Source organism: Pelophylax lessonae (assembly GCF_965119305.1).
Source record: "Pelophylax lessonae genome assembly, chromosome: 1".
NCBI classification, from domain to species: Eukaryota; Metazoa; Chordata; class Amphibia; order Anura; family Ranidae; genus Pelophylax; species Pelophylax lessonae.
In genome coordinates, this window is record NC_138768.1 from 575920721 (window position 1) to 575944083 (window position 23363).

Sequence of the window (23363 nt, forward strand, 5' to 3'; positions counted from 1 at the left end):
AAACCCGAGCGTGACTCGGGGTAGGAATTTTCTGGTATTAGCGGTATCCCCGAGTCACGCTCGGGGTCAATGGGCAGAGCGTGCAGACAGCGCAGCGGAGCTTCTCTTACCTTATCCTGGCGATCCAGCGATGATCTTCCATTGCTGTGACCGCCAGCGAGATCTCCGCCGCTCGTCTGTCGGTAGGAGGACTTCCTAGTTCCGTTCCCTGCAGCAGCAATGCTGCATGGGAGCGGAACTAGGGAGGGAAATTCAAAAAAAAAAAAAAAAAAAAACGTTGCACAAAACACATAACACATTTTATATTATATATATGCATATATATATATATATATATATATATATATATATATATATATATATATATATATATATACACACACACACACACACACACACACACACACACACACACACACATATATATATATATATATATATATATATACACACATACACACATATATATATATAATATATAGCGCATGAATTATAATCTAATCAATAATATAATTTTATTATATATATTATATATTAAATAATAAAATAATATTATTGATTCAATTATAATTCACTTGTTTGTGTTTCAAATTTATCACATCTGGGATGTCTACTAGACTCTTGTTTTGGTCAGGTTTAAGTCAGTAATTACTAAGAATTGTAGGCCTATAATACATAACGCCAAATTTCCATGAAAAGAATTGTACCGCTTTTGGAACAGAATTCCTGACAGAATCATACCGCCAGGGAGGTTAAAAAAACCTATTAATAAATAAAATCTCATAAAAAAATAAATAAATAAATAAAGGACTGTCTAACCACATTTTTACGAGTAGGAGTAAAAAAGTGTGAAATAAAGGATTTAGAAAAAAGATAACACTATACTAGTGTATCTCCCCGCGCCTCGGAAAAGGTTTTGTTTAAATATAAGATAAAAATATAAAAAATGTGTGTGATTAGTGAGATATAAATATAAAAAATATATATTGTGTGGCAGCAGCTGTAGAATTAAAATGGATGATAGAAAAATAGACTAGGCTATATACAGCGCTTGACGCAGAAAAACAATTAACTTAATGTATGTGAACAATGTTGAAAACTTATCTTTACAGTATAAGTGAAATTACAAATCAATTAAACACATGAAAATTAATAAAAATTTCAAGGAATTGATAAATATAATTGTAATATTGTAATTATTTTTACATATTTTAATGTCTGTAGAAATTTCATATAGTAGCCATGATATGGTGGTCACAACGGCAAGGTCTTACATAAACATTCAAGTTTTTCCCAATTGCAGGCATTAGCAGGAAAGAAAAAGTTTTATTATTATGGAGTGCTTTGTGGCCTGGCAATCTTCAATCAATGGGTCATGTATCTGCCGTTTCCACTTGCCTTGTTTAAGAAGCTTCTGGGCAAAAAAACTACTCTGGATGATTTAAAAGAATTGCAGCCTACTTTGGGAAAGTAAGTCAGTTATCAAAAAGCATATGTAACCTCCGAAAATGAACTTCTCTTATTTTTTCCCTTTTGGTCTGGTAAATATAACAGTAAAAGTGATCTTTTATAGTGCCTTGAATTAGTATTCATACCCCTTGAAATTTTCCACATTTTGTCATGTTACAACCAAAAGTGTAAATGTATTTTACAACAAAAAGTGGCACACAATTGTTAAGTGGAAGGAAAATGTTAAATGGTTTTCAACATTTTTTACAAATAAATATCTGAAAAGTGTGGCGTGCATTTGTATTCAGCCCCCTTTACTCTGATACCCCTATTAAAATATAGTGAAACCAATTGCCTTTAGAAATCATGTAATTAGTAAATAGAGTCCACCTGTGTGTAATTAAATCTCAGTATAATTACAGCTGTTCTGTGAAGCCCTCAGAGATTTGTTAGAGAATCTTACTGAACAAACAGCATCATGAAGGCCAAGGAACACACCAGACAGGTCAGAGATACAGTTGTGGAGAAGTTTAAAGCAGGGTTAAGTTATAAAAAAAAAAAATATCCCAAGCTTTGAAAATCTCACGGAGCACTGTTCAATCCATCATGCGAAAATGGAAAGCATATGGCACAACTGCAAACCTACCAAGACATGGCCATCCACCTAAACTAACAGGCCAGGCAAGGAGAGCATTCATCCCAGATGCAGCTATGGTAAATCTGGAGGAGCTTCAGAGATCAACAGCTCAGGTGGGAGAATCTGTCCACAGGACAACTATTAGTCGTGCACTCCACAAATCTGGCCTTTATGGAAGAGTGGCAAGAAGAAAGCCATTGTTGAAAGAAAGCCATAAGAAGTCCCGTTTGCAGTTTGCGAGAAGCAATGTGGGGGGGACACAGCAAACATGGAAGGTGCTCTGGTCAGTAGAGACCAAAATTGAACTTTTTGGCCTAAAAGCAAAACGCTATGTGTGACGGAAAACAAACACTGCACATCATGCCGAACACACCATCCCCACCGTGAAATATGGTGGTGGCAGCATCATGTTGTGGGATGCTTTTCTTCAGCAGGAACAGGGAAGCTGGTCAAAGTTGATGGAAAGATGGATGGAACCAAATACAGGGCAATCTTAGAAGAAAACTTGTTAGAGACAAGTTTCAAAGTCCAGACCTAAATACAACTGAGAATCTGTGGCAAGACTAGAAAATTGCTGTTTACAGACACTCTCTATCCAACCTGGCAGAGCTTGAGTTATTTTGCAAAGAAGAATGGGCAAAAATGTATTCCTCTAGATGTGCAAAGCTGATAGAGACATACCCAAAAAGACTTGCAGCTGTAATGGCAACGAAAGATGGTTCTAGAAAGTATTGACTCAGGGGAGCTGAATACAAATGCACACCACACTTTTCACATATTTATTTGTAACAATTTTGAAAACCATTTATCATTTTCCTTTCTCTTCACAATTGTGTACCACTTTGTGTTGGTCTATCATATAAAATCCCAACAAAATACATTTAGGTTTTTGGTTGTAAAATGACAAAATGTGCAAAATTTAAAGGGTATTCATACTTTTTCAAGCCACTGTATATCTTTTAGTGAATGCAAAAATACCTGTTGATCCTACCAGAAATCTTGTAAACTAAGATAACTTTCTGTGTCTCACTGTTATATAAATCATTGCAGTAGTCTGTGCTATTACAGTGGGGTTCTGTGAAAGCAGCTCCCCCCCCCCCCCCCCCTGCACACAGACCACAGGGGGTTGCTCACTCAGACCCGCTGCTATTCATATTACACATTGTATTTTTTTAGTGACTACACTTTATTCTCTAATTCATGGAGTTAGCTTTAATGCAGAATCAGTAAACTCTAGATTTAAGCATTTTTGGAATATTTTAACACCAGCAGATCTTTTACAAATAGGGTCACTTATAGAATTGCAGAGAAAATGTTAATGTGTGAACAAGAACAGAACCAGGACAAAAATGTGCAGGGTGAGATAAGAACTAGCATATCAAGGAAACAACAGTGCTGGAGAATACTAGGTATGAACCAGGGATCGACCAATTATCGGCAAAGCCGATATATCGAGGGCCGATGTGCACTTTCCCTAATATATCGGAATCGGCCACCAAGGTGACCGATATTGCCGATATTTCATGAAAGTGCTTGTACCGGAGTGATGCCTGCAGCTAGAGGCATCACCCTGGGACCGGCGTCCATAGCCGACGGTTGGCCGTCTTGTAATGACAACTGATGCGGCTGAGAAGCATCTCGGCTGTCATTACAAGGAGCGGGAGGGGGAGGGGACGCCCCCCCCCCCCCCAAAGGTAAAGGGGGAATATAAAGCTTCCAACTATGCAGTATGATAAATAAGTTGCATGGAGACACCTGCTATTGGCTACTGGAGTCACATGGGCACAGTGCCACCAGTAGGTTCAGTGGAGAAAAGCAGGTTCATACAATATTTACATGTTCTTACCTCCAAAATATATGCATCAGCAAACTTTCTAATTTTAACAAAAAATACCCTGTCCCCATACTACAAATATCAGAAGAAATCTTTATTTCAATATTATATGTAAAATTACCTGGGTTTGTGCATCTCATTTCACCATAATTGTTAATGCCAGCAGGGGGAGGGGGCCGGCACAGACAGGAATTGACATTTCCAGGAAGTGTTCAGATTTCTTCAAAAATGACACAGGTCACAACATGGAAAAAAATATTTTTAAATTGGGGAACCATGCATGTACTTTACTTATTATCTTCTACTCCTGCAAGGTTTTCATTTAAAAGTGAGGTTTGGTGACAGGGACTCTTTACATTTCTATAAAGAATATTGATAATTGAAATTGAGCTTTGAAATGGTTAGCTTCATCTTCAGGGCATGTGTAAAGTCATAACTTGAGAGATGTCATGTATGGCTTCCTTTCTATTGACCCAGTAAACACAGCATGTGCATAGTTGCCAACATTTCAAACGAGTTTTTAGGGACACCTTTTATTCTGTGTGTCCAGAAAGCCGCTGTAGGCAGAGCATGTACTTTTATTAGGGGTGTGGCATTCCTTTAATATGGGCATGGTTCTACAAGAAGGTTAATCATGTGCTTCCATTAGGGATCTGTAAACAATGAAGGGGTTAATTATGCACAGCCAGCAAGGATCTGCTAGCAATAAAAGGGTTAATCATGTCTCTAGCCACCAGAGTTCTTAGACTAGTAATAGCCTATTGCATAGTTGCCAGGTAACTCTTTTATTGCTAGAAGATCTTTGCTGGCTGTACATTCTTGGTAATTATGCTGACATCCTGCAGATAAGGGCTGCCACATTGTTCCCCTCTCTCTGCAGCCTGCCTGAGTCCCCATAGCTGCCTAAGTGAGGGAAGGAGGTAGGGGGAGAGATCTGTGCCCGGCATGGTCCTGTGGGTAATGACCCTGCCCGGCAGCACTGCAGTGAATGAGAGCATCTGAACTTTGAATGTCCTGTCTGTGACCGCCCTTGATTTCGGGGACGGATCCCAAGACAAGGTCGGATTGGGACAGGTTTTTTTCAAAATCTGTGAGTGTCCCAGACAGATCGGGACAGTTGGCAACTGTGCATGTGTTTTTGATGGACCTCTTGCATTTTTGACCTACAGTATCATGATTTTATGCAGGTATATTTGGAATGATGTTTCCTTATTTTGTAGAAGCCTGCAGATCATACTGGATGCTAAAGATGATGCAGTGGAAGCCCTTGAACTGTATTTTACTGTAAGAAGCTGGTCTTAATTTATTACTTATTCTAATAACTGATATTTTCATAGATGTCACGAATTATAGATACATATGTTAAGGCTAATAATGAGGAATGAACAGCTTTTATAAATTTTAAAGTGCATCCTATGATAGCTATAGTCTAAAATTAACTACCATGCATTCCAGGTAGCTGTGGAAACTCTCCCCCGGCTTTCTTTTAAGATATGTATAGGATAATATTAGTACATCTCGTACTGAAATGTAGTATATGTAGGCTGAGCTAAGGAGTAGGCAACAAAGGCATCCTTTTTGGGGATAAAATATCTTTATTGTGAAAGAAGTAAGGCATCTATTAAGTCTAACTTAATAACACAAGCCCCTTATGGCACTTTTCAACTGCAAGTACCGGCTCGGCTCCACTCGGCCCTGCTTGGCTCGGTTTGTTTTTCCACTGCATGGTACGGTGTTGGAACGGTTCGGTACTGTTTGGTACGGTTTGCTTATCCACTAAAGTAGTAAGTGGGTGGGATAACGATTCTCTGACCAATCGGTGGCTAGTAGTGACAAACAGTCAAGGCTGCATGCAAAGGATTGTGGGATATGGTATCGGTACAGCCCTCTTGGAACCACAACCGAGGTGGTACTGTTTAAGCGAGCCGTACCATTTGGTTCCATGTAGTGGAAAAGCGCCACCGTACCGTACCAAACCATTCCAACACCGTACCATGTGGTACCATGCAGTGGAAAAGCGCAAAAGCGAGCCGAACAGTTCGGTTCCATGCAGTGGAAAAGCGCCATTAGACTGGCCATAAGAAGCCCTCTTCAAATGCAGGTAATATTTTAGAACTAGTATTAAGTTCTAATTTCCTATGGGACAATATTATCAGAGGTGCCCACCATGCTATGTAGAAATGTTGAAATGGAATGTACTGCACCTCTAATACTTTCACTCTCCAACAAGATTCACAGTTGTTCCCAACTGACAAAAATGTTTTGAGAATTTTTAGTAGCTATACAAAGAATTCAGATGCGGAAAAGTAATGCATAGGACATACAGTAATGTGTTCATAATAATGGCTGCAGAAAGAATAGTGCAGTAATGCAAAGCATCTAATCAGACATGTGTTTAATGTAGTAATGCTTGTAAAGATAGATTCTTATTGGTTACTGTGAGCCACTGCAAATTTCTCCTATCTTTGTTAAAAATAAATCTGCTTTATTTTTATAGTAGAATATTTACCATCAGCAAAATCATTTAAAGTTGACAGTTAGAGCCTGAGATACAGATAGTGAATTACGTATATTTCTTGAAAATTTGATCCTGGCCCCCCAAGCTGCTCTTGATGTCATCTTGATTTCATATTGTTCAGTGACACAGCCCTTTACAAAAAAAAACAAAAAAAAAACAAGATGGCCAGACTGTAGATCTGTATCTTAAATTATAATTTAGGGCAAAACTTTTTTTTTTAGTTTTGGATAGAGGGGAGAGGGATTAAAAGGTTTGTCAGTTTTTATTGCTGTCTGTGCCCCCCAGTAAGGAGATTCATCCTCTCTATTTGTCCTGTTTACCATTATCATTGAAAGTGAAAGTAAAAGAAAATGCCAAATTTTGGGCTGTCCCCATAAAAGTAATAGAGGGGGAAATTTTCCAATGGGGACACTAGGTCTTGTGACCTGGGGGTCCCCAAGGAATTCCATTAATTTGAAGGGATTTCCCCTCACTTCCTGTTTGGCTCTGGGACAGTAAGTGAAGAGAAATCTCCGCAATGGCACACAGAAGGCAGAAATGAATCTGACTAAAAGTAATAGAGGGGGAAATTTTCCAATGGGGACACTAGGTCTTGTGACCTGGGGGTCCCCAAGGAATTCCATTAATTTGAAGGGATTTCCCCTCACTTCCTGTTTGGCTCTGGGACAGTAAGTGAAGAGAAATCTCCGCAATGGCACACAGAAGGCAGAAATGAATCTGACAGGTGTTATAACCCTCCCTTACTCTGTCCAAAATAAAAAATAAAAAGTTTTGTCTGTAGTTCTACATTAAGTCGTCTATGTTTTTGGATCTGATGCTCATTTTGCCCTGCAGTTCACATACATAATCTCTGTTTTTCATTATATTATATAGGTTGAATTTTTAGGTTTGCAACAGATGTTGTACAGAAATGTCTAAATGAAAATGTGCATTTGGATTATTGTAAAAATAGTACCTGTTACACTGCCAAATCCCTTTATCAAGCTGTTGTTATATATTGCACATTTTTTTTACAAATGCTGTAATAGAGAATTTTATATGACGCTGTAGCGTAATATGGTCTGCTTCTAAGTAAGCATAATTTATTTTTAGTGGTAACAGATACCTACACATCTAACCTTCTGGCCTGCTCAGCTAACTCAGTCTTCCATGACATCATTGATGTAATCCTATTAGGAGATTCTTCGCTACACTGCGTACTCTTATTTCACAACAGCATTCTAGGCTAAGAACAGAATAAATGTATAATATATAAATATATTGGTCACCAATACGTGAGAAAGCTGATTTATAGACATACGGTAATTTATTATGTTTTCTACACTCTGAACTACCTGAAATTGTTAAATGTACTTTTAGATCACCTGGGAAAATCGAACAGTGGAACTCATTCCAAATGGAACATCAGAGCGTGTGACCAGTGTAAACAAGTATGTATGCTTGTTCTTGCAGTTCACAACAGTTCTCAGTTTCAACTGATCATTACATTTACCTGGGATTATATTTAGCATTATGGGATTTAGGTGCTGCATGTGCTCTTATGCTTCTTGGTCAGTGGGCCAAAAAACAAGAATTTTGTTTCATTATCCATTGACTCATGATCACTCCGAGGCTTACAGTTGAAATCAATTAATATTACGTCTAATGGGCCATACACACTATAAGATTTTCTGAAGACTTTTTCCTTTAGATTTACCAAAACCAGATAATAGGATGTCAAACCTAAACACTTTCAATTTGTATGCAATCTGGCAGGCCCTTACACTACATAGAAAAGGTAAATCTGAAGGAAAAAGTCTTCAGAAAATCTTATAGTGTGTATGGCCCTTTACTCTTCTTGTGCAGGGTGACTGGACTTGAATCCATCCCCTATAGGTTTTTGTAACCAGTCTGTAGCGAGAGGACCTGCTGGGTCCCCATCACAGCTATGCTTTCTGTACAGGATTTTTGAAGCACAGTGATGATATCACTGCTTCTTTTACAAAGTAATATCTGAGTTTGGTAAGACATTTGCCTGTAGGATCTTTATTCATGAAGAATCTTCAAATATTTCTGGGTGTGTCACATGCCTTCTTCCATGCCGTGTGGTTCCTCTCGCTTGCCCCTATATTACTTCTGTGTCCTGTAGTGACATAGGGGCCTGGGGGAGGAATTACAGTGCATGATGAGAATGAGAATGCAGACATCTGACACACTTGGAAGTGTGTTGGAAATGAAGATTCTGCAAGCAAAGATTCTTCAAGTTGTCCAATGACAAAAGTATGATTTTTTTTTTTCTTTTGCAGGTACTTGTGTGTGTGTGTGTGTGTGTGTGTGTGTGTGTAAGGGGTGACAGGGTTGCTTTTACATTTTTTATTTTATGATAATTAAATTTTTAACACTTTTTTTCATTTAACTTCTTTTCACAAGGGTGCTAACAAACCCCTTACATGATAGCATAGACAGGTCCTCTTAATGGAGACCTCAGGGGCCTTTTGGACTCCCTGCTCTCTACTGCAGATAATCAAGCACAGATCATGCTTAATTAGCTGCTTCCCTGGCCACAGCAGCCAGGGAATGACAGCTCCGATCCCAGAAGTGACAAAATGTTTGATGCTTCCAGGTTCATCCAATGCAGAGGAGGCCAGGGTATGAATGTTTCCTGAGCTCCTCCCGCTCAGTATCCTGACAGTTTACCAAGGTCATGGGCCCTCTGAAGGAACAGGAGGGCGCAGAAAGCATGGTGGGTGGTGGCGAGTTGTGGTCCTTTACAGTGCAGTCAAAATGATTGGGTGCTCTACAGCCAGTTGGATTACTTTTACTGAAAAGCTGGTCACCAGGTGAAATAAACTGAACTCACTTAAATTTCAAACTATTGGTAGCTTATGGACAGCAAGTGGTTAATAAGCTTTTCCATGGACCTACAAAACAAGGGTCTACATTAGGGGTCATTTTTGACCATAGAGGTTCTTAGGTCAGACACCTTTTGTGTCAAAGTATCATTAAAGCTGAACTAAACCCATCGATTAAAAAAAAAAAAAAGTTACATTCCTGTGGTTGTGCTCTCAACCAAATTGTCAAACCATCAAATGGCTGGTGTCATAACTGATCACATGTGTAGCATCATGGCAGTTTCCTTGGCTGAAAACGATAGCAGGGTTTAGTTCTACTTTTAACCATCAAGGCCATTAAAGTGATTGTAAACAATCACCCTGTAAAACAACCCATTCAGTTTAAAATAGAAAAGAAAGTCAAAACATTTGTGCATAAATAAAATTAATAAAAATGTATTATAAATACCTTTTTCCCCTTTTAAGTGATCACGTTCCCTCTGTTCTCAGCTGCATAAGAGCTGGGAGAGGAAAAGCAACAGCACACTGAGCTTCCCAGTGAAACACTGTGTAGGGGGGGGGGGGGGTGGTGTCAGGGCAAGTCTAATCATTGGAGGAGAGCAGGCTGAGTTCTTAGCACATCTAGAGAACTGACCACGCTGTTCTCCTGCTTAGTGTGGTCAGTTGTTAATAGGAAAGCAGAGGGACTGGCAGGAACACCAGGGATTTCACACAAAGGAAGTAATACAAAGAAAACAGGATATGTTTTCATACAAGTACATGGCACAGCAGGCACATATCAAGAATATGAAATGTTGGGGTTACAAACTATAATTTTCTCATATTTTTCCATCTTAAAGGCACAACTACGTGACCAAGTACATTGACTACATTTTCAACACCTCTGTGGCGGAGACTTTTGAAGAGTTCAAGGCAGGACTGCACAAAGTTTGTGACAAAGACATTCTGTCATTTTTCCAACCAGATGAACTGATGGATCTTGTTGCTGGTCATGCGAGATATGACTGGAATATATTTGAGCAGGTGAATTCTGACCTACTTTGGTATTTGGCCCCTGCAGTAATAATGATAGAAATCATACCTGTGCTTACCCCCTACAAAAAGCGAGCATGAATAAATGATTCTGAATACTGGGCATGGTATAATAGTCTGATTAGAAACAAAAAAGTAATACCACCTGGGAATTATTCCAAATGAACTACACTCACTGCCCACACTGTCCCACCTGTACACACTGCCCCCCTTCTTGCATGCATTGCCCTACTTCCTGTATAAACTGCCCCTTGTAAAGACTGACCCCCCTCCCTGCACACTTTGCCCCACTTCCTGTACATGCTGCCTTTCTTCCACACATTGCCCCCCCCCCCCTGTATACATTGCCCTACTCCCTGTATACACTGTCCTCTGCCTGCACACTGCCCCCCTCCCCATAGATATTGCCATGCTTCCTGTATACACAGCTCCCTGCCTGCACACTTTGCCCCACTTCCTGTATACCCTGCCTTTCTTCCACACATTGCCCCCCCCCCCTGTATACATTGCCCTACTCCCTGTATACACTGTCCCCTGTCTGCACACTGCCCCCCTCCCCATAGATATTGCCATGCTTCCTGTATACACAGCTCCCTGCCTGCACACTTTTTCCTAATCTCTGCACACATTGCCTTCCTATACACATTGCCACCGTTTCCCCCTGCACAACCCACCCCCCTACCTGTACACATTGCACCCCGACGTATACATTGCCCACCCTCCCTGTAAACACTGGCCCTCTCCCTGCATACTCTGCCCCTCCTTAGCACACTACCCCTGCACACATTGCTTTGCCTATACACACTGCACTCCGTCTTAAACACACTGCTCCTACCCCTACACATTACCTTGCCTGAGATAGCTGGGACATTGGATTAAATATTGTTCAGCCTGGCAAGGGTTAATGCAGTCACACATTAACCTGTTGGAGATTGGAGCCTCTGCTCGGCTTTGCCCCAGGGCTCCTTGCATTCCTGCAGAACTCTGGCAGTGATCACACTGCTGCTTGCTTGCCCTAACTCTCAGCCGCATCTCCCATCTTTCTTAAATGGGAACGAGGGACACCTATTAGCAAAAGTATGTAGGCATAGGACACACACCCCTACCACGACCCCCTAAAAGAGAGTTGTGCAAAAAAAAAAAAAAAAGATTGATTAAACCCAAAAGTGCTGTTTTTACCGCTACTATTCCTTTACACCGGCTTTTGGTATTTACAAATGCAGCAATTTGGAAATTGGATAAAAGGTTTGGCACTGGGAAACACTTTTTGATAGATAAATAGAGCATTTTATATACAACTATATAGATCAGACCAAAATGAGGGACAAATGAGGAGGAAAGAGGGACAGAGGGACTTTGATCCAAATCAGGGACAGTCCCTCGAAATCAGGGACAGTTGGGAGTTATGCTTTCAGCCAGTGCTGCAAAGGTGACGGGGCATGCCAAGTGCTAACATGTACACGTTGTGGTGGTGAAGGCAGACAAGCAGCAGTGTGATCACCGCCACATCTCTGCAGCTGCAAGGTAAATTAAAGTCATTTGTAAAGTCCTTTTCTTTTTTTAATAAAAATAATAAACATGGTTTACTTACCTCCTATGTGCAGTAGATTTTGCACAGATTGGCCTGGATCCTCCTTTTCTTAGGTCCCTCTTCTGTGCTCCTGACTCCTGGTGAGAGCCCCCACAGCAAGCAGCTTACTATGGGGGCACCGGAGTTGAGTCACAGCTCTGTGTATCCATTCACACACGGACCTGGGGCCTGGCCCCGCCCCCTTTCTCTCCTTATTGGCTGACTGACTTTGGTTGGTAGGAGCAGGAGCCAATGGCGCTGCTGCTGTGTCTCCACCGATCAGGAGGGAGAGTCCCGGGGCGGCCGAGGCATTCGTGGACATCGCTGGATAGAGATGGGCTCAGGTAAGTATTAGGGGGGCTGAGGGGGGAATGCTGCACACAGGCTTTTTATTTTAATGCATGGAATGCATTAAGATAAAAAACCTTCTTACTTTACAACACCTTTAAAAAAAACATGTGATCAAACAAGTTCAGGCATTGGGCTCCAGGGCAGAGCCTAGATTAGCAGGATGCCAGGATTGTGTTGAAATGCAGGGACAGTGATAAAGTATCCAGGATGGTTGGGAAGTATGCCTGTGTCATGCCGCCTTAATAAATTATGTACCTTGTTAGCAAATATTCTCCATTTCTATGTTTTCTTTCAGGGACCACTAACCTTTATTCTGATATAGCTGGTGCATGTATAACAACTTTCAGATTCTAAGCTTTACCATGAAATTATACTTTTTATCAGTTAATATTATTATTATTATCAGTTATATTTATTATTATCAGTTATAATTACAATATGATTTATATTCCAACTTTAAAAGTGTAAAAAAATTTTTTTACTATCTCCTTTTTTGCTGACATAAAATTTTTTTACTATCTCCTTTTTTGCTGACATTGTAAAACATATTATTAAACTATATATAATAAGTATTTGTTCTTTGTAACTGAATTCATCCAAAAAGGAATTCTTCTTTGGACTGTTAGAACAACATATCTGTTTCATTACCTATTAAAGTGTCTACTCTTATTTTGTATTCCCTGCAGAACACTCAATATGTGGGGAATTACTCACGAAATCACCCAACCATTATCATGTTCTGGAAAGTTTTCCATAAACTGACCCTACCACAAAAGAAGAGCTTTCTCTGTAAGTAAAAGACTTAAAAGTAAAAGTCTACCTGTGTAGGTGGAAAAACGAAAAATGTTTCTTGTAATCTGTCATATAAGAACATACAGATGTCAGAATACCTCCCATTAGTTTCCAGTGTTTCTATGAGTTTCATACCTCTAATTATCAAGTGTTTTAGCTGGTATAATTACATTTATTAATTTGATGTGGCCACAGTTTGAGTTTGGGGCTTGAATAACTGTAAAAAATGTAATAACAATATCTTAACAAAAACAGTCACTACTGAGCTTTTACAAGAATCAGAATATACAGTATCTCACAAAAGTGAGTACACCCCTCACTTTTTTGTAAATATTTTATTATATATTTTCATGTGACAACACTGAAGAAATGACACTTTGCTACAATGTAAAGTAGTGAGTGTACAGCTTGTATAACAGTGTAAATTTGCTGTCCCCTCAAAATAACTCAACACACAGCCATTCATGTCTAAACCGCTGGCAACAAAAGTGAGTACACCCCTTTAAGTGAAAATGTCCAAATTGGGCCCAAAGTTTTAATATTTTGTGTGGCCAGTGGCCACCAATTTTTTCCAGCACTGCCTTAACCCTCTTGGGCATGGAGTTCACCAGAGCTTCACAGGTTGCCACTGGAGTCCTCTTCCACTCCGCCACGACGACATCACGAAGTTGGTGGATGTTAGAGACCTTGTGCTCCTCCACCTTCTGTTTGAGTATGCCCCACATATGTTCAATAGGGTTTAGGTCTGGAGACATGCTTGGCCAGTCCATCACCTTTGCCCTCAGCTTCTTTAGCAAGGCAGTGGTCGTCTTGGAGTTGTGTTTGGGGTCATTTTCATATTGTAATACTGCTCTGCGGCCCAGTCTTTGAGGGGAGGGGATCATGCTCTACTTCAGTATTTCACAGTATATGTTGGCCTTCATTGTTCCCTCAATGAACTGTAGCTCCACAGTGCCGACAGCACTCATGCAGCCCCAGACAATGACACTCCCACCACTATGCTTGACTGTAGGCAAGACACACTTGTCTTTGTACTCCTTACCTGATTGCCGCCACACATGCTTGACACCATCTGAACCAAATAAGTTTATCTTGGTCCCATCTGACCACAGGACATGGTTCCAGTAATCCATGTCCTTAGTTTGCTTGTCTTCAGCAAACTGTTTGCGGGCTTACTTGTGCATCATCTTTAGAAGAGGCTTCCTTCTGGGACGACAGCCATGCAGACCAATTTGATGCAGTGTGCGGCGTATTGTCTGAGCACTGACAGACTGACCCCCCACCCATTCAACCTCTGCAATAATACATCTATTTCCCAAAGATGGGGGGGGGGGGTTGGGACTTTATATGAGACTCATGACCAACAGTCTCCATCCCTATTGCGATATAGCAAGAGAACAAAAACAAAAAAAAAAGTGACTTTATATGAGGTGTGATAGCTACGAAATAAATTATGAATACATGATGAGAAGGACCAGATAGATAATAAATTTGTCTGTTCATTGAGAGTCTATAGACCAGGGATCCTCAAACTACGGCCCTCCAGCTGTTGTGGAACTACACATCCCATGAGGCATTGCAAAACTCGGACATTCACAGACATGACTAGGCATGATGGGAATTGTAGTTCATGAACAACTGGAGGGCCATAGTTTGAAGATCCCTGCTATAGACCAAATAGTAGTAAAACCAAAATGTTCAGTAAAAGTATGTAACCCATGGTAATAGCATAAACATGAATGATACACATATGGATATAAATGGTCTAAGACAATAGTACAACGTAATACAATGTTATCCTGGTACATTCTGGTACATAATAGGAATATGATAAGGTCATGGAACAAAGGTACATAATGAAAACTTGTAATTGATGGAATTCCCTGTGTAGAACTCAACGTGTTTCGTGAGGATTCACTCCATCAGGAGTAGGCATGGTTCAAGTATCTAGAGAGGATGTACGCACATGAACAAAAATATATCCAATAAACAAGTAAACCTCAAAAACCTATCAAAGGTATAGCTTAGAATTGGGTATCAACTGTTTCAGAGGTCACGTGTCATCCGGGGGTATGTTCAGCCTGGGAACTGAGAGAGCGAGGCTTGCGTGCGTCAAGCAGGCATGTGAAAATGAGTAATAGAGTGAGGGTCTCCATAGAAAGATCTCAAAAAGCCATACGGGTATGAATCTATAAAGGTAGAGTTGTATATATAAATGTAAAATAATGTTGGTTACTAAAAGAGTGGGGCTGTTAATGAGATCCAGAAGAACCATAACCCAAAGAAGTAAAGCAAGTACTAATTAGTCAATTGAAAAGCAAGTACTAATTATATGATAATATGTGGGACAACCACATAGTGAAAAAGATAAACCAATGAGGGTATAAAAGTGAGTGAATACCATAAATCACCACCAAGAGAGAGAAAAATAGAGTGAGAAATTGGGGGTGCAAGGAAATAGATGCCTAGTGAAGATGATATAAACCAGAAACACGGAAAGGTGCCTGAGTAATGATGCTGGCTAGTGCAGCCATATAAGGTAAATGCCACAAGTGAATTTGGGGTGATGTGAATGTTAAAAAGTGAGCCAAAGAAAGAAAGAAAGAATGTATACCTGCACAGGCGCCAGAGCCGGGATCGCACCCAGCGTCCCGCTGGTGTTTAAACATATGGAAATCTGCCAGACTGACCAAAGCCGCCAAAGGAAGCCTCCCTATTTAAACACTGATGGACAGCACGTGACGGGACGCTGTCTCCAACACTGACGTCACATCCCGCACGGGAAAGGCGTGGCGCCGATGCGCTGTGGCCGCCACCCAACCCCACACCTACAACCCCGCCCAGCTGAGTCAGGGAAGAGGGGGAGGGAACGGAAGCGGCCGGAGCGCATCGCAGTTCCCAGGGATGGACAAAGCCACGGAGTGGATCACAACCCCAGTGACATATTAGGCAATGTGAAACATAATGAAGACAAGGATAAAATGAAAACCATGTCATTGAAAGATATACATACAACAATAAAAATGAGAAATGAAAAATACAAAATATTAAAATAATGCTGGTGAATCACACCTCCATCCCTAAATCTATGTACAAATACGGGGGGGGGGGGGGGGGGGGATAGGTTGAGACTTTATATGAGACTCATGACCAACAGAGTCTCCATCCCTAATGCGATATAGCAAGAGAACAAAAGCAAAAACAAAATGGGACTTTATGTGAGGTGTGACCAGCTACGGAATAAATTATTACATGATGAGAAGGACCAGATAGATAATAGATTTGTCTGTTTATTGAGAGTCTATAGACCAAATAGTAGTAAAACCAAAATGCTCAGTAAAAGTATGTAACCCATGGTAATGGCATAAACATGAATTATACACATATGGATACCAATGAGGGTATAGAAATGAGTTACATGAAACCGGGGAGGGAAAATGGCTAATTGGGCCCAATTTGGACATTGTCACTTAGGGGTGTGCACACTTTTGTTGCCAGCGATTTAGACAATGGCTGTGTGTTGAATTATTTTGGGGGGACAGAAAATTTACACTGTGAGGCCCCGTTCTGGGGCGACTTCCCGCGGCGACCTCACAGGTCGCGGCGCGCTGCTCGCACTGCGACCTCGGAGCGGCCGGCACGGACTTCATAACATTGAAGTCAATGCAGGTCGCTCCGGGTTGCCCCAAAGAAGCTCCGAACCCTTTTTCTAAGTCGGAGCGACTTGTGTCGCTCCTATTAGAACGGGTCCACAGCTTCTCAGTGGAAGGCGACCTACGGCGACCTGTCAGGCGACCAGCTCGCCTGACAGGTCGCCCCAGTGTGAACGGGGGCTTATACAAGCTGTACACTCACTACTTTACATTGTAGCAAAGTGTCATTTCTTCAGTGTTGTCACATGAAAATATACAAAAAAATATTTATACTGTATATGATACTGTATATGGTAAACTATTGTAAATGTGTAGGTTTACTATGGGAGATTTATATTGATTCTCTTTTTTAATTTAATCTACTGTGTATGAGGATCACAGTCCAGGCTGGGACAAGGGGTGGGCAGGAGGGAAGGCTGCCTTGACCTTAACCCTAAGGAAAAGGGGTGGCGCAGTTTGGCATCTTTGCCTGGGCGCTAGATGACATTGTCTCTGCACTGATGACAGTAGACCCTGAGAGTCAGTGGTCACCTAGTGTCTGACAACTTTACCAATTACCTGACTATGTGCTAATAACACATGCATTCATAATAATATACCATATAAGTATCCTGTTTATCGTAGTTGTTCAGGCAATTGACAAGGAAATGACTGTCAGAGCTCAGGGCCTTCTAACTGACTCTTAGGTCAAAAAAATTAATCATCAGAAATGAAGGTAAATATAGGTTTCATAGGTATGCCTTTACCATTGTAATTAAAAAATGTACAGATTCTTGTATAAGCCTTGTTGTGACTCATTCTCTTTAAACAATGATATGGTTACAGATTGTGACCATTTAAAAAAAAAATGATTAAATGAAAAACAACAAAAAGGTTGTCATATGCGATGAAATAAATATGTACTAACAACAGCAAAACTTTGATTTGTATGTTGTTGTTATGAGAATGTTGGTGCCCCCTAGAGGAATAAATTAGGCAGCATTCTAACAGGAGATCCTCCTAACATTTTCATTAAAATGGTAGTAACTTTAAACGTTCCCTAACCTCTCTTCCTACCTACCACTATACACTGTTCAAAAAAGATCTGTGTACTTACCTATTTTTAATCTGGTTCGGTCCAGTCACATGATTTAGCAGCTCCAGCTACCCTGTGGATGGGAGCACTCGACTATGCCTGTAAATTCCCGGAGCCCCAACCTCATCCATAGGCTCCCGTGGTCTAGCTGTTATCTCTGCTCCCTCTTCTTCCCTGCAGCAGTCGCTCCCTTACACAGGGGAGCCAGGACTGCTAATTTACGTGACTGGATTAAAAGATAAAATATAAGATTCCCTATAAATGGCAGAGTAGCGCTCAGCCTAACTACTGTATTTTTTGTTCCAGGAATGGGAAGGGAAATCCCAATCTCACTGCTGGAATACAGCGCTGTATATTGTATGTAGCTGATTCTACAAACACTTTATAAAGCACTCCCAGCGGGTGCATCTGTTAGTCAAGGAAATAGTTTGTTTGGGCCAGCTTGGCGAAAACAAACTATTTAAAGTACACCTAGAATTCGCCTTTAAATCAATGCAAAACATTTGGCCAGCACAGTAAATAGCCTTAAAAAATAATAATCTTCTTGCCCCATTCACTCAGAACAAATTCAAATATGTTTGAAAATGTTGCATACTGTATATATATATATATATATATATATATATATATATATATATACCCCAAAAAGATGTCATTTCTAGCATCACCCATTTCGATTCCTATTATACACCCATCCCTTTTAAAGCACTTAAAGCGGAGTTCCAGCCTAACCGCACACTCACCTGTCCCACGGTCCAGCGATGCGCCATCTTCTCCCTCTCTGCTCTGCGGTGCCGGCATCACTGATGTGGGCACCCGGCTGTGACAGTTTGTGGCTTCACAGCCGGGTACGCACTGCGCATGCGCGAGTTGCGCTATGCGTCGTGATTGGCCGGCAATCTTCTGGGACCTCTGACATGTTCCAGAAGATTGCAGGGAGGGAGGGAGAGAGGAGAACTTCCGCTCAGGGCGCCGCGTCGCTCCGAGCGGAAGTGGGAGCGGGTACATGTAAAAACTAGGTACCCACTCCCCCCCCAAAACATGACATGCCAAATGTGGCATGTCAGGGGGTTAGGACTATTTAAAGCGGAAGTTCCACTTTTGGGTGGAACTCCGCTTTAAGAGCTTCTTATTGACCACTTTTCTCCCATGCCTTCAGGACCTCTGTCAACTTACTGTCCTTGTGTGGAACTTACTTCTATGTTCAATAAAGCCTTGTACACACGGTCAGAATATCATACAAAAGATACCGCTTTTGAAGTGATCATAAAATATTCTGTTCATTAGTATACAGCTTTCATCTGAAATTATCCCAAGGGACAAAAACGAACAATGTTCTCATACGATACCGGATTACATACATTACATCACTTCCCAATTTTTGTTCTGTCATACGAGAATTTTTGTACCTTAGTAACCTATTCTTTTTCAATATGGAGACTAGCATTCAAAAATAAACAGATGATCATTCGTATGACACTCATCATCTGTACTAGGCTTAAGGCATTCACCATACATTCAGCGCTTTAAATAACCCCCAACAATCCATTGTTTAGGAACAGCATATAACATGGATTGATAATATCTCTCTCCCAGCACATAATATTATACTCTGAAATTCTCTTGTAAATATACGGTTATTCTACAAGACAACTAATGTCGCTATATACTCAGTGGCTTAGTGTTTAGCACTTCCGCCTAGCAATACTGGGGTAGTGCAGGTAGGGTTATTGGTTCAAACTCACTAACTTTATGAAGCTTGCATGGATTTCTTCCCACACTCCAAAGACATGCTGGAAGCAGAGCCGTCTTTAACACAGGGTAAAAAGGGCACCTGCCCCGGGCCCAGTCATTGCTGTGGGACCCAAAGCAGCTGCCCCTTGGGCCTGCACTGTCTGAAAATGTTTGATAAGTGAATTCGCGATGGCCCAAGAAAATGTTTGCCCAGGGTCCAATCAGTATTAAAGACGGCCCTGTTTACTCCTTGGGGGCAGGGACTGATATGAATGTACAATATATATGTAAAGCACTTTGTAAATTGTGCTATATAAATACCTGTAATAAATATTCTCTACTTTTCCCAGACATACTGTCCCATTTTAGATTGTTATGTGCTTTATAAAATCGTGGTCCATATTTATCTTCATTTGATACAGTGCTGCAGAAGATGTTGGCATTGTACAAATGAATAAAATATTGTTTTTGCAGGAAACTTTTGGTATGTTACCTAACCTAATTTATACATCTGATATGTATTTTTAGATTTCCTGACTGGAAATGATAAAATTCCTGTATTTGGTTTTGAAAACACATTCATGAAAGTCACCTCATTTGGTGTTCCAAAGGAAGACTATCTCCCAGAATCTCAGACGTGTTCCCAGCTATTACTGCTCCCCGAATACTCCAAATCGTCAATGCTCCGCAAGAAGCTGCTCCTGGCTATAGAGAACAACAGGGGACTTGACAGAATATAGAAACATACAGCCATTTTCCTTCACCCTGAAATATGTTTCATCTCCAAATTTCAGAAACCAGACTGAATAAAGAATTGTGATATATGTAATTAGTGATGTGTAGTCAATATATTAGGACTACAAGATTTTTTGTTTTTTTGTTAGTAGGTCTGTAGAGAATACTTTTATGTTATTTTACCTGCCCTGTCATTGTATATGTTTTATATGTTCAGCAATGATCCAACTCAATTAATAAGCAGATTTTTTTCACAGACACTTCTGTAGTAGTAAGATTGGGTGGATCTCAGAGCCAGGGCTAGCAGATATTTTTACATACATTACGTATAGTTATCTAATGAGATACATATAAATCAGAAGATCCACTTGGCATGGAACTGCTGATTTTCAAATACAGTAAGTGTTTTTGTTTTTGTCACATATAGTTTTACCTAGTAGATTCACAATGAAATCACACTCTGCACTTGTTCTCTACAGTTATGGAAATGCCCCTTAACATCCGATCAGTATTGACATAAAATGATAGACAAACAGTATACTAATGCAGCACAACACAACTATCTGTGCATGAGGCCAACATGTTCAGCTAACCATTGGGGGATCTATTATCTATCACTGTTTTTATGTAATTATTTTTCTCATATCCTGACAACCAACAAATGCTTGTTGTAAAAGTTTCCCTACTGCAAACATTAAAATAAATTGCAGTTATACAAGCCAATGTATTATTCCTTTGCTTGGAAAATGAATTTTTTTCTAAATGAATGATTATTTCAAAATAAACTAATATCCTTATGTCACTTATGCCTCATTTCCACTGAGCAGTACGGTTCGGTTCAGTATGGTTCGGTACAATACACCTTGATCAGGCTTGCGTTTCCACCGCCAACAGTACCTAAGCTCAACAGTAACAACAGTGTTGCTCCACCCTGTTGGTACGGTACTAATGTGCTTGGTACCCCAACGAAAGGGTACCAAAAAAGTGGTATGGTACGGTTCGGAATTAGGGTACCATTTACAACTTTTGACAATAGAAACGGCAAAAATTGCGTACCGTACCGAACCGTACCGCTCAGTGGAAACGAGGAATTAGTGTACACTGATGTCACTTAGTGTATGACGTCACTTCTGGGTCACCCTGTCAATGTTCCCGGCTAGCATAGGCAGGAAAGGATGTATTGGAATGTGATGCGCACAGCCATGAAAATTTTTAGTTAAAACACATGACACAAGAAGGATTTTGCATTTTTATTTGAGATTTACATCCAGTATTTGAACATTGGAGGAGTATACAGTTCATGGAAGTTTTAGGTCAACCATATTTATTGATTTTTTTCACCGTATTTTTTTTAGGTTTTGCACGTGCTGTTACCAATTTGAAACTATTTTTGATAGCGCCACTGGAGGGCTCTATTGTGACTGCAGCGTGTTAGCATGTATTTGTCTGATTGGCCCACTCCTGGCGTGAGTGATTGCTTCTATATATTTTGCTTCCATGATAAGCTGCTGATGTTGAGTTATGCCCCGTACACACGTGCAGATTGTCGGCCGAATAGATTCGGCCGCCGAATGATCGGCCGATTTTCGGCTTGTTAGTATGATGCTTCCGACAGCCGACAGGGCACTTTTGGCCGAACAGAATCTGTTGTGCAGGCTTTAAAATTTTTGTATGCCGACACCAGAGCGGCCGATTGTTCGCCAGTCAGTACAGAATTCGGCCGACAGACAGCAGATTTGCAAGATTGGGCATGCTCAGAGAAGAAAAAACACAGGGAAAGTTAACCAGCACATGACATCACTTCTGCAGTCGGCGGACAAAATTCTTGTGCAGTCTTTTGCACTTTTCAGCGGACACGACAGCCTGGGGACAAAAGACGGCCGATCGGTCGACCGACGATCGGTACGTGTGTACGGGGCATTAGTAGAAGAATTGTCAGGCTTGTAATCCTCGCCCAACATTGCCTCAAGTGAATTGATATGCCAGTCTTCACTGCACGCACATTACCCCAGTGAGGTGGTCACATCAGAGCTGCAGGTGCTATGACCCATGCCTTTAGAATAACTAAAAACAAGGGTTATGTTGAGCACAAGTTTAAACCAATTATTTGTTTTATATGTACAGTCCTACTTGCCACCACCTTGATATCTGGTTAGGTAGCAGTCCACTATCCATGTGGCAAAAAGCACCCATGCTTATGCCACTAGAATAGCCACAATCTTTGGGCATGGCTTCAACAAAGTTATTTACTTTCTCTAGAATGTGGTCAATGCTGACTCATTTTAAGCCATCTCTTCTCAAATGGACATTACCATCTATGCTTGGTTAATGAACATTGAGATTCATCAAAGTAGGCAGTCATTTGGTTTTATGCAATTGTCTACTTTAGGCGATCTCATGCACCATGTAGTCTGTTTTCTGTCTATGACTGACAGAACAATAACCCCAACAAGGTCTTATATTGCGGTTTCTTCAAGGTTTTGTGTACAGTATATAATAAAACTGCTGCGCTTGGCAAAGGATAAAAGAAATTATAAGTGGTAACACGTTGTATAAGTAAGCAGCTAACACAATATTGTGAAATAAATAATAGAAAACAATGTAAAATTGGTGCAGCGCTAAGTTTTAACAGAGTCCATATCCAAAGATAGAGACACAGTGGAAATAAAAAGGGGAGGGGGAATCTTCTGCTTCAGTATGATCACCAACACCCAACCACACAGCCTCCTACCAGATAATATAGACCCTCACTACAATGGTCTATAATCGGAGTGTTTAAACGTTAGGCACAGACTAGATAGATTCCTCCAGTAATCCACTGTCGATCCACAGAACTATAGACCACCCATAGAAGCAGTATATTAAACCATCATGTACAAACTGTAGACAGATTCCGCCAATGATCCACTGCTACAAGCGGACATGACTCCCGGCCCCCAATCACATACACTGTCTGAGCAGTAGTCACAATATCGCTATGTGTACAGTGTTTGGAGATCCTATTCTGCACACTACTGTTGTAAAGAAACTTCCTGTCAACAACTCAAGCTTTTGCCTTCTGACCTCTCCTAATTATTTTTTTTACACAGAGAACCACTGGTCAGTGCATGTCTTTATTCTTTTATTCCATCGGAAACTCTTGAGATTATCGT

General features: G+C 40.6%; 1 protein-coding gene across 2 annotated transcripts in view; it reads left to right on the top strand.

The window, feature by feature from the left end:
• Positions 1-20416, top strand: part of LOC309544419 (putative E3 ubiquitin-protein ligase HERC6) — a 103546-nt gene extending 83130 nt beyond the window's left edge. For both annotated transcript variants that reach the window (XM_082243330.1, XM_082243331.1), the window contains exons 18-23: positions 1304-1470; positions 5141-5204; positions 7798-7868; positions 10109-10292; positions 12909-13011; positions 20005-20416. In XM_082243330.1, coding sequence (XP_082099456.1) covers positions 1304-1470; positions 5141-5204; positions 7798-7868; positions 10109-10292; positions 12909-13011; positions 20005-20216 — 801 coding nt within the window. In that variant the 3' untranslated portion in view covers positions 20217-20416. The remainder of the gene's footprint in view (positions 1-1303; positions 1471-5140; positions 5205-7797; positions 7869-10108; positions 10293-12908; positions 13012-20004) is intronic.
• The last annotated feature ends 2947 nt before the right edge of the window (positions 20417-23363 follow it).